The following is a 15152-nucleotide window of genomic DNA, read 5'->3' on the forward strand; positions in this document are numbered from 1 at the left end:
CAAAACAAGAATGCACTACTAATGGTACAACCATCTGGAGGTCCTTAGCTCAACAGAATTTTCATTTTTATTTCCTTTTACTTTTAGAAAAATATCCTAAAGGTATCACTCTAAAACAAGTGCTGACTTACCGAAAAATTGGTGTATGGCCACCAGGTTTTGGTTTGTTCCAAGTGAAATGTGAGGGAACGGAAAGAAACTGTTCACTTGACAAATCTTTCTTTAAAGGATGTGGAGAGCCACAAAGATCATCGACTGGAGATTCAACTGAAGGTGACAAACTTCCCTGATCGTCTGAAGTCAAATCTATTTTTCCTGACACTGTAACAGCCTGGTCCTGAGAAGTCTTCCTTGATTTTAAAGGGATGTCAGTCTCTGGGGGACAACACTGAAAAGGTATGAGCCCAGGACTTAGACTTGAGGCACCTTGAAGAGCAGTATTACCAAGCCATGTATCCTCTGTTACACTTCCTCTTGGGGAATGACCTGGAGATGGTGTTGGTGAATGATGGGGCGAAAGTGAACCAGCATAACAGATCTCCGCACTTGAATGTCGCCGCTTTCCCCAAGGAGAAGTGGGCCTAGAAGATGGCCTTGAAGTTGGGCGAGGGCTGAGCCAGTTTTCATCAGTAACACTAGCTCTAGGTGAATGGCAGGGTGATTGTCTAGGCGATAGCGATTGTGCAAATGAGTAATTTGGCTGCCATGTCTCATCTGCTGGGCAACATCTAGGTGACCCACTAGGAGAACCAAGTGTAAACCGAGCAGCAGCTTCATTCAATTCAGAGTCTACATCATCGTATATATGAGAGAAAGATTCACATGAAGAAGCATCCGAAAACCAGCTCCTGGAAGAAATGCTGCTAGCAGGACTTGGGCTTAGTGATGCATCCCTGTAATAAGCAGGGTCAAGAGGAAGATATAGATGGTCCCTGGACGGTCTTTCCATATAGTCACTATCTGTGCCATTTGCATGCACTTCTTCATTAGGCCCTATTCCTTGCTGACAACTGGGAGAAATAGAGGTGATTTGAATACTGGGGCATTCAAATGCTTTTGGAGCACCTACAGGATTATATTTAGACTCATGGATATTAGAGGTCTGCAGCCGATGTGGTGATGAAAACGTTGTAGGATGTGTCTGTGTTTCATGGTGATGTACACCTATTGGTTGGATTATGCTTGATTGAAGGTGGCCTTCATTAAAGATGTAAAATGATGCAGAATCATCTGGCTCTGTATCTGAAAGAAAAACAAAACAAATAAGCTATACCTTTCATTTACCACATGTTCCTTGTGGCTTTCATTATGTTACACAAGATCTGTTGACTTAACTAATATAAAGTGAAAGTGCACAGCCCTTCCCTTTACTTTTTTGCTTCTATGACATAAAAATGTATATTGAATATATCAGGTTGTTTCAGAAAGAAGTGAATGTAACTAGCACATTTATGTTAAGTTGAGCCAATTATCCTAATTTATCCATGATCAAATTTACAAATTTATTTTCTGTTGATTTCTGCAAATCTCTTCTGCAAGCACTGAGCATCGAATGGGTGAGATGCAGAATTAAACTTCAGGAGCAGGAAAAATTCTCAGCTATCTTAATTCTTCCATGCCATGATCCATAATATAATGTTATATCAATATCAATTTAGCTCAAGTTATTTTCACTCATGAGTCAAGCTGTAGATTCAAGTCCACTCTCGGGCTTAAACGCATAATGCAGGCTAGCATTTCTGTGCAGTACTAAAAATAAGTGGGCAAAATTATCAGAGGTGCTATCCTTCAGGTGAGACATTTAACTGAGACTCCATGCAACTGTCCATGTGATGCAGGTAGGAATTTTAAAAGTCCCATGGTACTATTTAAGAGGAGCAGAGAGTTCTTGGTATGTAGATGGCACTCATTGCAGTTTATTGGACTTTGTTGTTCACAATATGACTCCCATTACATTTACTGATAAAACAGCAACTGTACTTATGCAATTCTATGTAATTCACTATATGTGAAATGTTTGGGACATTTGAGATGTAAGATCCTAAAAATTCTCTCTAAGGGTGTGAAATGCTCTGTAAAAAGTACAGACATCAGAAGCTTCCCTTAAAAAAAGTTACATCTTTACACGCAGCACTGTGTTGCTAAGAGGCCACAGTAGCATTCAGTCAAGGTGGTTATACAAATAAAACATAATAAATACAAGATGGTATTGGTACTATAACTCATTGTGACGTACCGCTACTCAACCTGAGATTCACTAAACTGAAGACTTCATAAGAAAAAACATCTGAAAAGAAGTTGATCAAGGAGTACACAGATTGTACACCTGCAATTTAGGTCTGTATTTACCCAAATATGTTTCCACAAGCATGCCAAGAACATATATTAACATTTTCATGGAATTCATAAAACCCTTAGAATTATGAAAAATTAAGCTATCGCTTATTACAAATTTTAGCCCAATGGTTGCCCCAAAGCTAGATGTTTATGTATCCAAATACTGCACATGTGCAGAAAACCTTCACAGCAGCTTTCATCTAATCAAGCATATTTTACAATTTTCACCTGACAGCACTCAATTTAAACAATTTACTCCAAACTGCTAGCAAAATGCATTCCAGTTTTGAAACAACAAACAGCACTCTCAGCCTGCGCAGAGAGAGCAACAAATCGGTCATCTGTCATCATTACGCATCCTGAGCGATTTTCGGAAAACCAGGCAATATGTTGTTGATTGTCTGTACACCCCCACAGGTAAAAATTGTACAAAATATAATAAAACAGCAGAAGGTAGCAGCTAACTAGTACTAACAGGTGATGGAAATATTGCACTGGGGCAATAATTTATAACTTTGAAAGCACTTTAGGCAGTACTGTCCATTAAATGTCAAATGCCAGCTCAACTGACTCACTACGTTAGCAGACTGTATTATACAAAGATTTTCAAGTAATAGTCAATCTGTCTACATATAGATAACAAAATGGTATTATTGCTTGTCCAAATGCATTTAAAAATGCATATAGTTCTCTCTGGAATTTCTAAATTGGTACCAATCCAGGAGAATTTTCATTTGTCAACTTAGTTATAAATTCTCCTAAATACTATATTTAATAACACAAACAAAAAAATTCTAAAGGCCATCACAGCCTTTGCAAATTTTGGAAAATAAGTAAGCTCACAATAATAATCTTTATATTTAATAAAATAAAACAAAGTTTATAATAACTGATCATTTTGTTCCAGAATTTATGAGTTAATAGCAAATCACTAAAGGAAGCTGTTTACATTTTGCGTATATTTCTCAGAGCTCTAGATAGACACAAACAGCCATATTTTTCACTCAGTCCAAGTTCTCAGGAGTTCCACCAACTTGTAGGATTCACATCTAGGGGCAAATGAAATTCTACAAAATTAATGTGTAGTTTTATGCAAGAGGTGATTCTTGGAAAATAACTAATAGCATGTCTTTTTTTTTACAGAATAGGGAATATTTTGTTGATCAAGGTAAAGGATGTCAGAGCTATAGAGTGAAACACTTTTTCAATTTCTGTCACAAGTTATCAAACATTTTCAGATCAGACTATAACACAGCAAGCTGCACAGTAAATCTTTCTCTACTTAAATCCTAATTTTTTGCCTTAGTCCCAAACTCAGAAGAATGAATGCCTCATACTGAAATTTCCAATTTCCACACTAGCAATCCTTGCAATTGAATTGTGTTGTCAATTTAATGCAATATCCACAAGGGATTGGGTTCAGACTATCAAAATTCATTATCACAGAACTGTTACAAACAATAACAAAGGAAACTTTCATCTACTAAATCAAAACTGTATTCAAACCCTTATTTTTCTGATGGGGCTAACTAAAGTTACCAATTAGAACAATAATGTAGAAAATGAAATTATGGTGAATGTATTTGACCGGCAAAAGTGAACTATGAGCAGTTAGTGAAAGATAATCTTTTGCTCAAGTGGTCTTTCCTTTTCTTTATAAATATTCCTGTTCAAAGGGTTTAAAAGGAACTGGTTTCTATATTTCGTTAATTGCTGTCTGAAATATAAGGCAATTCCATCATCATATGTGCCACATACATACTAAATCAGGTCATATCCAGGAATGAATTCAGTCTTCGTTACTATCTGATCCATTGAGAGTGATCCACAGATAATTTGTACCCGTGACCAATATAAACAGCGACACTAACAAGGGGCAACTGATTGGTCCAAAGACATGAGTGTTGCATATAAATTTACAATATACATTAACCAATGACTGCTGATGACATCAAATGACTGCTGATGAGATCAATGTGGGAACTAAACAGGGTAGTTCCTGAGCCCAAAAGTATGACACAATTTATTAGCATCTGTCACAACAGTCTATAAAGACATGTTGATTCAACTGTGTGTTAGTTCAGCTCCCACATACAATCATAATTTAATTGAAGCAGGCTGACTTAATGGCTGCTGTTAATTCTGTTCTCTCACATTATTGGGTTCAGCAACATCTGTAAAATGAGCTTCATCCAGCGATGTCACTACCCTTCACCACACTTGAAAGGTGAAAGAGAAAAGTTAACTTTTTAAAAAAAAATTTTAATGGGGTCCCAATGGTGAGACACCCAAATTGCTAAAAGAAACCAAATTTTAAAAAAAGTACACAAACCTATTCTGGTCAGTTTTATTACAAATCATTTTGGTGAAATCTGAGTGCAGTGAAATGCAATGAGTAGGAAATGTGCATTAAAGATACCAATGTTATTATATAACCAGAAAGTGTCCTATAGTGCTGATGATATTGTAAATCATTGATGATGTAAATCAATGATGTAGAACACAACAATATTCATCTGGTGTAACAATGTGGATGTGTCTCCCTTTAAGACTAATTTATATTCAGCAAACACTTAGTGAGTTCATTCAAAGGTTAATTGATATTCAACAAGGAGATCAGAATCCTGGTTTTGTTTGTAGAATTATCAGCTTGCAAACATTGCGACTCTAGTGCAGTGTTATTCATGGGGCTAACAGGGAAACCAGATGCATCAAACAGCATTTTTGATTAGCAAATTAAAAAATAAGTAATAGGTACAGGTATTGAGCATATAATCTTAAAAATCATATGTAGTGTTTGCATGTATTTGAGAGTTTGCTGATAAATGGGCTAGGGTAAAAGCAGAACATGCAAGTGTTTTGATCAATGTGTGCTTTACTTCCTCCGTTATCAACTAAAATGGTATGAAACATGGGTGAAAACCTTATATTTCAATAACTTGGAAACACCAGCAAAATGATGTGGAGAGAGAGACTGTCAGTATACTCAGGTAGACCAATAAGAATGGCCACGATAGGCCTGCAAAAGAAAGCAAGTCAACTAATAACATGCAGCACTAACAAGGCACGTCATGGCAAATACCAAGCAGCATCCAAACACGTTCTGGATGAAGAACAGGGATGGGTCTTTGGCATCTCAATGCGAAGAACAATGGCTTGGGCAATCACTCTGATGAAGTCAAAGTGCCGCTTGCAGCTGCTGGAGAAAAATCTAAAAGCTGCACTAAGATATGCTGTGTCTGATATATTTATATTAGAATTTTAAACATTGGTCAGAAAGGCTGCAAAGCTCCGCACTGAATAGTGCTGGATTTGTTAAGCGGGCATACACTTGAAATTGTGTGAGATGTTTTCTGTTAAGACTAGTACACATGGCTAAAACAGTGTCACTATACCTAATCAGGCAATTTCTACTGGTCAACGCTGCTCCAGCATTGTATGTTTCAGGGAGCTTTTCTGTACATTTCATATTACTGCCTTTATTTATACTTCTAAGAAAGATGTGACAGTAATTTGCATTGAACAGTGTGTAAAATCTGAATTGTGACAGGACATTTTCATACAACATAAAGACAAAGGAAACAGGACAAAGTAGCCCACTTAATTGGCACCCTATTCACCACCTCACTCCCTCCAACACAGGTGCCGTGGTAGCACTCTCTATTATATACAAGAGGCACTGTAACAATTCGCCAAAGCTCCTTCGACAGCATCTCCCAAACACACAGCCTCTACCACCTCAAAGGACAAAGGCAGAAGATGCATGGGAACATACCACCTACAAGTTCCCCTCCAAGCCACACAACATCCTGACTTGGAACTATAATCACCATTCCTTCACTGTCACTGGGTCAAAATCCAGGAACTCCCTTCCCAACATAAGTGTCGGTGTACCTGCACCAGATGAACTGCAGCAGTTCAAGAAGACATCTCACCACCATGTTCTCAAGGACAATTAGGGATGAGCAATAAATGTTGGCCTATTCAACGATGCCCACAACCCATCAATGAGTAGAAAAAGGTGTAGATCTGATGTAGCATGGTTCCACCGCACTTAAAAGTGTCTAAAGCATGAAAACAGTGGCCATTTCTTATTTTATTTTGAGCTGGAAAGTTTAGTGTGTAAATCCCCTTCTTCACAACAAATAACCTCTTATTGACCTCAGTTTAAGTTATGTAAGCATAGAACTGGGTTAGTTGTCTGGTGGCTTTCCTTGTCACAGAGGGTAATCAACTTTTTGAACAAGTTGACAGCCTGGGCAGCGAGCGTGGTTTTCCTGCAAGTGTTCAGAGAGCTGGATGAGTTCCTTAAATACCACTGCATGCAAACGGTAGGTCTAAGCGTGGTGCCTCCTAGTCACCGTGCTCTTCTGGACTTGGTTAGATTGCGTTTTGCCGGGGTGGGGGTGTCAGAGAGGGTTTCCCAGAATTCTTTGACCTTGTATTGGCCAAGGATTTTTTTTCCTCTCCAGAGAGATTACATGGCTGTTGATGGGTGGGGAGCTATAGGCAGGGAGGGGGGATTACGCAGGTACGGTGCTTATTTGCAACCTTATAGTATGCCATAAGCTCAATTGTTCATCTGTTTTCCTGCTCATTAGTTTTATATGCTCATATCAATAACAATTAAACTTGGGGCCTTAGAGAAACAGGACATGTTAAACAAATTAATTTCAGATCAGCAGCAAAATAATACAATGTGTACTACAAGATATAATGTTCATAGAGTTGTAAAATCAATTATCTGACTTATAAGATCATAAGAAATAGGGGTGGCACCAGGCCATTCGATCCATCGAGCCTACTTCGTCATTCAGTAATATCATGGTTGATCTGATGGTGGCCTTACAATTCCACTTTCCTGCCTGTCCCCATACTGTTGATTCCCTTGTCAATCAAAACTCCGTTTAACTCGGCCTTGAATATATTCAATGACCCATCCTCCGCTGCTCTCTGAAGAAGAGAATTCCAAACACAAATGACACCCTGAGAAGAAATTCTTCCTCACCTCCCTCTTAAATGGGACATCCCTTATTTGTAAACTGTAAGCCCTAGTTCTCGATTCCCCCATGAGAGGAAACATCCTCTCAGCATCCACCCTGTCAAGCCCCCTCAGAATCTTTTATGTTTCAATTAGATCACTTCTTATTCTTCTAAATTCCAATAAGTACAGGCTCAACCTACTCAACTTTTCCTCATAAGACAACCTTCTCTGACCTGGGTCGGGGGGTGTTTCTCACATGTCGGTGCAGACTTGATGGGCCAAAAGGCCTCTTCTGCACTCTGTGATTCTGCTTCTAGTGCAAGTAAGGAGACCAAAACTGTACACAGTACTCCAGGTGCAGTCTCATCAAAGCCCTGTACAGTTGTAGCAAGACTTCCCTACTTTTATACCCCATCCCCCTTGCAATAAAGGCCAACAATCCATTTGCCTTCCTAATTACTTGCTGTATCTGAAGGCTAACTTTTTGATTCATGTACAAGGACACCCAAATCCCCCTGAACCGCAGCATTCTGTAGTCTATTTAAATAATATTCTGCTTTTCTATTCTTTCTCAAAAGTGGACAATCTCACCTTTTCCCCACATTCTCCTCCATCTGCCAAATTTTTGCCCACTCACTTAACCTATCTAGATTCCTTGTGCAGACTCTTTGTATCCTCCTCACATTGCTTTCTTAACTATCTTTGTACCATCAGTGAGTCTGGTTATCTGGAAATCAGTCCCTTCATCCAAGTCATGAATATAGATTGTAAACAGTTGAGACTCCAGCACTGATCCCTGCAGCAATCCACTAGTTATGCCAACCTGAAAATGGCCCATATATCCCAACTCTCTGTTTCCTGTTAGTTTGCCAATCCTCTATCCGACTTACCATGAAAGATCTATGAGAAAAAAAACTATACCACCAATTCAGGCCATAATGATCAGGGAGGGGGCCACAAGCTTACATTTTCAAACATGTGCTTCCCAAAGAAGTTGCTTTGCTTTTGAGACCAACACTTTACTGTTTTCCTTAAATGTTCACAACCATCCACAGGAACTAAAGGGCAATTAGGGATGGGCAAAAAAATGCTGGCCTTGCCAACAACACTCACATTCCTTGAACATTTTACAGCTCTAAGTTTGTGAAAATGTCTGTGGAATTCTCTTCCCCAGAGAACAGTGGAGACAGAGTCATTAAACATTTTTAAGGCTGAGTTAGATAAATTCTTGATTGACAAGGGAATCAAAGGGTACAGGGGGTAGACAGGAAAGTGGAGTTGAGGCCACAATCAGATCAACCATGATATTGTCAAATGGCACAACAGGCTCAAGAGGCCAAATGGCCTACTCCTGCTCCTAATTTGTATGTTTGTTACATATAAAAGAATTAAAAAATATATACTTTTAGGGCTTTATGCTGAAGATCATTTTGAACAGTGCTCTCCCTAACACGCTGTAAATTAGTAAACCACAATTCAAATTCCTCACTCCTTCTCCCAAGGGAGTGCAACAATTGAGCTCCCATCAACATGATATTGCACACTTCAGATTTGAAGCAATGCCCTAAGTCACACTCCACAAATGCTCAACCTTACATTGCACACTCAGCATAAATGCTGCCTAGAAAATAAATTAATTATATAAAATAAATATTGGGAGTACAATGCAATCTCAACTTGCAGGTGACAAACCTCACTTTCATTTGAAACTTGTCAAGAGAAGATACAAGCTCTTTTTGCTATGCTCTATGATAGCTACAGTATTCCTATTATAAGCTCAACAGTTAATCATTTTAATTGGGAACTCTCAATTTATAAAAAATATTTTAAAAGCCAACATTTTCTGTCTTGTTTTGTTAAAATCCTATGACTGAGTTAAGGATAAACAATGTTAATTGTCAGGGTTAGAAATGGACAGGCGCAAGCCATTTCAGGAGTCGATTCAAACTGCTACGCTATAATCCTCACCTTAAAAAAACAGCTAACCAACAGACACTAACAGCCAACAACATAAAACCCAGACATCAATTTAAGGGTAAATTATACTATCACAACATTCTCAAAATTTAGCAGCTCACAAGTGAAAGACCCTATCCAGCACTAAAACGTAATTTTCCTTTTCCAAAAGGATGCCCGACACGTGAACAGGATTACATATGCATCCCAAGACTAAACCTCCTCAAAGTGAAATGTAAATATAAAGTCATTCACAAAATTGTGCATTGTGAAGAATCTCATGTTAATTAGTAGGATATTTTCTGCAGTTTGTTGAACTGAGAACAGTTGTTTTTGTAAACACAGCTGTAGATATCATTTGGCACAAAGGCAAATGACAGTTCAAACACTAGCTCCATAATTCACAATAGTAAACAAATAACATGCTTACAATGAATAAATGTCACTCTTTGTGATAAATAATGAGGCATTGTGATCAATGTCAACCAGGCAAAATAAAATGCAGTACACAGTACCCCAATAATAAACAAAATCACCACAAGCTAATAACCCTGACATGTAGCTGAAGCCATAGTTGATTAGCCCACTCAGAAAATACTCAAGCAACTCTACTGTCAACACAGCACTGATGCACTACTTCAAAATACCACTGCTATAATTAGTAGCCACCTACGCAAAGACTTACACAAGGCCGAAACATTCCTACTGTTGAACACAGTTCCACTTTTATATCAAAACTTTGTGCTCATTGATAAAAATGAAAATATTTTACACAAACAGACAAGGAAACACAAAACTGAAGTTTGTTGTTCAGCTTTTGAGTGAAGCCAAAATGAAGCCTTATTCACAATCCACCAAACGCACATGGCAGTAATCAATCAAGACCGAATGAATGCACATTTATCAGACCAATGTATCCTACACAAATGAAACCAAATAGGCCACCAAAAAACAGCATCACAATTTGCAAAATCCTAATCAACATTTTCTAAAGCCTAAATTCCATTTACAATTCTTGATGCCCACCTCAATTACTACCAAATAGAACAGAAACAGAGACCATCAATATACTATTTGCATAATATGTCCATATTTTAGTAGTATTTTTCAACCCTCCCAACCTCCACATGTCTCAATTAAGATATAAATTGTCAAAGAAGGAATATCAGTCTTTCATGCTATTTGCCTCTGTGGTTCTGTTCACTTTGGTATTATAAATGAGATGGGCATCTTAAGACTTTTCAACATGCTCCAACATATTTAATATGCTTCAACATATTCCCTCCACCTCCCAATTCTATGGTTCGTGAAGATTTCCTTAAAATGCTATAATGTCTCATATTCACCTATAATGCAAAAGGGTTTTTTTTTGACTTATGTACACCTATGCATTAATATTGCAAGACAGTTAAACACTTACTTAAAATGCAAGGTATGGTCAGTTACGTCTGCCAGTTCCCACTTATTAAAAGATTACAGTTTAGGCACACCCTCTCTCTTTCCTCTGTCCTTTTTTTGCATTAACATAAACACATGCATATAATGACTGTGCTATCAATCAAATTAGAGGTCTATCCTTCATGATTTTTGTCCTGTCCCATCAGCTTTATAAACGTTTGCATCTTCCATGCTTTTCTGCTGCATCTGAAATCTCTCAGTGATATCACACAACCAAAATTATTCTTTTAAGTATCCCATCCAATTCATGAGAGTATACAATTAATTTGAGCTGTGTAGATAATGTGTACATTAGGCCTGAAATAAAACAGATGAGTTTTTTTTTTAAATCTTCCTTTCTGAATTTTCCTTTCTCATTCTTGCTCTTCAGGAGGTAACGGGAATGGACAAATAAATACAACAGCTTCAACTCCTCTGGCTTACAAAATCAGAAGGAAAGATTAAAAGCACAGTGGTGTATGGCTATTCAAAATAATATAATTTGTCCAATAGATTTGTCAAAGAAACTTAGTGATCTTTGGGAGGGAAAAAAAACCAAGACAATTCTAAACTTGTGCTTTTAATACTAGAGTTACAAAGAGCAAGTTGATGTAATTACATTTCAGTAACTATATTCTGCATTACTAAGAATGAGCCATGTCACTGCACTACTATAGTTACTATTGCACTAAATTTAAACTACTGAAATACCACACATAGCTATCTGATCTCTACTCCATGGAAACAAATCTCCTGCTCATTATTTAGCAAAACATAGTACCCAGAACTTAAACTAGTTAATCTAGATAGTACAGAAAGCTCCCTTCTTCTAAACTCTTGTAACAAATATAATCATAGAAAGGAAAAAAATATAATACTAAAAAGTACTTTTTAGAAGAAAACTATTGAACTTGGCTTAAAAGTTCCAAGAAGCTGTGAAAGCCAACATAGTAACAGCACCTTCAATTTTAATCAAACCAAAATCATTAAAATTAATTCTTGAAACAATATCAATAACTGATCCAGCTCACACTATCAAAAAAAAAACAAAAGTGCTAATTCAGAAATAGCTGCTCACCTGCTGATGTGGCACAAAGCATCGTGTATTTCGTAGTCCTGGCACTGGACAAAGTAAATCTGAAGTCTCAAAGAAACGTGCACCTACAAAGTTTAGAAACCGTGATAGTCCTTTCACAGTAAAGTCTGTCTGATATTTAATTATAATTAACCAGCAGACCGATGAAATTACAGTCGTCCAATTACTCAGGCACTACAGTAACTCGCACTCCACTTTATTTTTCGAGTCGTGCACTGTCAATGTCCCTATCAAACCTGAAGACCACTTTAAAGACCAATGACGATGTTTGGAGAAAGCAATTAGGTGAATATATGACATCTGCCAACATTAGCGATCAGGTCTAGCAGCAGATTGCTACTATGTTATAGGCTGCTGGAAGTGAATCTACCTTTCTGATCACTTCCCTCGTCTTAAATTCCACTGTCATCTGAACTGCACATGGCGTGTCTAGGCAAATTTGATGACTTGGATGTTGGGCTAACTTCCAAGTCTACTTTAGTATATTCCCACGTCCCATGAGGACTCGCAGAGATACAACACCTTCCCTTATTTACGTTTTGCAGCGTGTAGTCTGATAGGACAGCAAGCAAAAAATACAAACCGAGATAAAAGACGTTTGGCAAACCAGTTTTAAAACAAGTTTAAAGAAAAAAGAGCTAACCTAGCAATACCTAGCTAAAAATTAGATTCTGTGGCAAGCTAAATTTACAAGCGAAATATTCCCTAGTACTGTAATTCGTGCCAAGCTGAAGATATTGCAAGTGCATTACGGTATGATTCCCTTTCCCCAGAGAAAAATAATCAAAGCTGGAAGTTTAAAAAAAACAAGAGACGGCCAATGACCTCTACATAGAATCAATGTGTACAAAATACTAGCCCCCAGCAGAGCAAGACATAAACGGCACCCAGTTGTGCGTGTAAATAATACAATTTATCGACATGCGTCTCAACCATATATCCTGTACGATCACAAGTCGGATGAGCACAAAAAAGGTGGATGTGAAACCTGCCCTTTTGCTTTTCATATTTGTATTAAAATAACAATACAAGAATAATGCCCGAAATCTCAACATTTAAAATCTAGATTCAATAAAAACATTTTCTTTAAAAATCCTATTTTAAAAAACTAACAGTTTGCAACTTTTTCTTGTTTTAATCCCCTCAATCTGGAAGCGCCCCCCTCTCTCCCCCTCATACAAACCTGCAGGGCCTAGTCCAGGCTGCGGACCGTCTTCACCAAATATCAGTCTAAAGTCAAATTCGTCATTGCCACTGTTTACAGTAGTCATCGGTTAGCAGTTTCCCTTTCCCCTACTTGTTTAATAAAGTTCATAACAGAAGGAGGGGGGTCCCAGCTCACTCCGCCAACTTCTCCCGGGTTCTTTTATTTTTCTGCTCGCCTCTCTGTTGTCCTGTTTAGAAACAGTTAAACAGACCCCACACCCCGGCTCCTCGCTCCGCTACCGCTGCGCCTCTCAAACTTTGCCGAGCCTCATCCCCGCGCTTGCTCGCTGACTCCCTCGCCCCGCCCTCCTGAAACCTCGCTGACGGCAGTCATGGCCACACCCCCTTACCCTCCTCACCCGCGCGGCCACACCCCCTCACCCTTCTCTCCCGCGCGACCACACCCCCTCACCCTCCACTCCCTTGCGGCCGCACCCTCCTCTCCCGCGCGGCCACACCCCCTCACCCTCCTCTCCCGCGCGACCACACCCCCTCACCCTCCACTCCCTTGCGGCCACACCTTCCTCTCCCGCGCGGCCACACCCCCTCACCCTCCTCTCCCGCGCGGCCACACCCCCCTCACGTTCCTCTGCCGCTCGGCCACACCCCTTCACCCTCTCACCGCGCGGCCACACCCCCCTCCCCTTCCTCTCCCGCGCGGCCCCGCCCCTTCCCCTCCCCTCCCCTCCCACCAGCCGTAGCCACGCCCCCTACACACTCCTCCCCCTCCACGGCCACGCCCCCTCTCCCTCCATCGCCGCCAACACGCGCCCGCCCACTCCCCGCCCCTCTGGCGGCACCAGCCCCACGCGATGACAATCGCTCCCTCTTCCCCGAAGCCTTGCCCACTGCGCATGTGCTACTGGCCCAGTGCCTCCTGGGAGGTGTAGTCGTTTAAGCTTTATTTGAAAACCATTTACTCATAGTCATTCCCAGTCGCTCAAGCGTTTCTTTTCGTTTGCCAAGTTTAAATTCCCAGCAAGGCTTGAGCACAAAAGTGCGTTTAACTTTAATGTTTCCACATCACCACACTGAATTAAGTGGAAAAGCAGATTGAGGGCTTTCTAAATTCTGTGCCCAAATGTGGAAATATTAAGTGGAAAAACAGAATTCTAGTTTAAAATTCGTGTTTGATGTCCAATTCACTGTTGAAATTAACAAATAAATCAACAGCAACAACAGGTTATTTTTAATTCTTTCACGGGACTCGGTGCCCACGGAGGAAGACTTCGAGCATACAGAGGGATGTTGTGTATTCCTTCTCCAGGGACACATGGGTTCAGATGTTGCCATGGAAGAGAGGCAGGCAGTCAGATTGAGTGATCCCCTTGACCATCCCATGAGGGTGACCTCCAATTTGCCCACTCCCCTCTTAGCCTGGTGGTGATCGATCAGGAGCGTGGGACTGAAATGCAGCCAGAAATTGAGAAGCAGTTCCATAAGACCATAACACATAGGAGCAGAAATTAGGCCATTCGGCCCTTCGAGTCTGCTCCGCCATTCAATCATGGCTGATAAGTTTCTCAACCCCATTCTCCTGCCTTCTCCTTTGATCCCCTTGCCAATCAAGAACCTATCTATCTCGGTCTTAAATACACTCAATGACCTGGCCTCCAGCCTTCTGTGGCAATGAATTCCATAGATTCACCACTCTCTGGCTAAAGAAGTTTCTCCTCAACTCTGTTCTAAAAGGTCTTCCCTTTACTCTGAGGCTGTGCCCTTGGGTCCTAGTCTCTCCTACTAATGGAAACATCTTCCCCACATCCACTCTATCCAGGTATTCTTACAGGTGTTCTGTAAGTTTCAATCAGATCCCCCTCATCCTTCTAAACTCCATCGAGTATAGACCCAGAGTCCTCAAACGTTCCTCATATGTTAAGTTTTTCATTCTTGGGATCGTTCTCGTGAACCTCCTCTGGACCCTCTCCAGGGCCAGCACATCCTTCCTGAGATACGGGGCCAAAAATTGCTCACAATATTCTAAATGTGGTCTGACCAGAGCCTTATAAAGCCTCAGCAGCACATCCCTGCTTTTATATTCTAGTCCTCTCGAAATAAATGCCAACATTGCATTTGCCTTCCTAACTACCGACTCAACCTGCAAGTTAACCTTAAGAGAATCCTGGACTAGGACTC

At 39.9% G+C, this 15152-nt stretch overlaps 1 protein-coding gene across 2 annotated transcripts in view; it reads right to left on the minus strand.

Moving 5' to 3' along the window:
- Window positions 1–13327, minus strand: part of nfatc3a (nuclear factor of activated T cells 3a) — a 165484-nt gene extending 152157 nt beyond the window's left edge. Inside the window, exons 1-3 of one of the 2 annotated variants that reach the window (XM_078544227.1) lie at window positions 12994–13298; window positions 11793–11875; window positions 132–1242 (exon numbers count right to left, since the gene is read on the minus strand). In XM_078544227.1, the coding sequence (XP_078400353.1) occupies window positions 132–1242; window positions 11793–11814 (1133 nt within the window). In that variant the 5' untranslated portion in view covers window positions 11815–11875; window positions 12994–13298. Of the gene's footprint in view, window positions 1–131; window positions 1243–11792; window positions 11876–12993 lie in introns of both variants that reach the window. The other variant, XM_078544226.1, reaches the window with a different exon arrangement.
- Between the last annotated feature and the right edge of the window lie 1825 nt (window positions 13328–15152).

This window comes from Cetorhinus maximus, chromosome 6 (genome assembly GCF_964194155.1).
Source record: "Cetorhinus maximus chromosome 6, sCetMax3.hap1.1, whole genome shotgun sequence".
NCBI classification, from domain to species: Eukaryota; Metazoa; Chordata; class Chondrichthyes; order Lamniformes; family Cetorhinidae; genus Cetorhinus; species Cetorhinus maximus.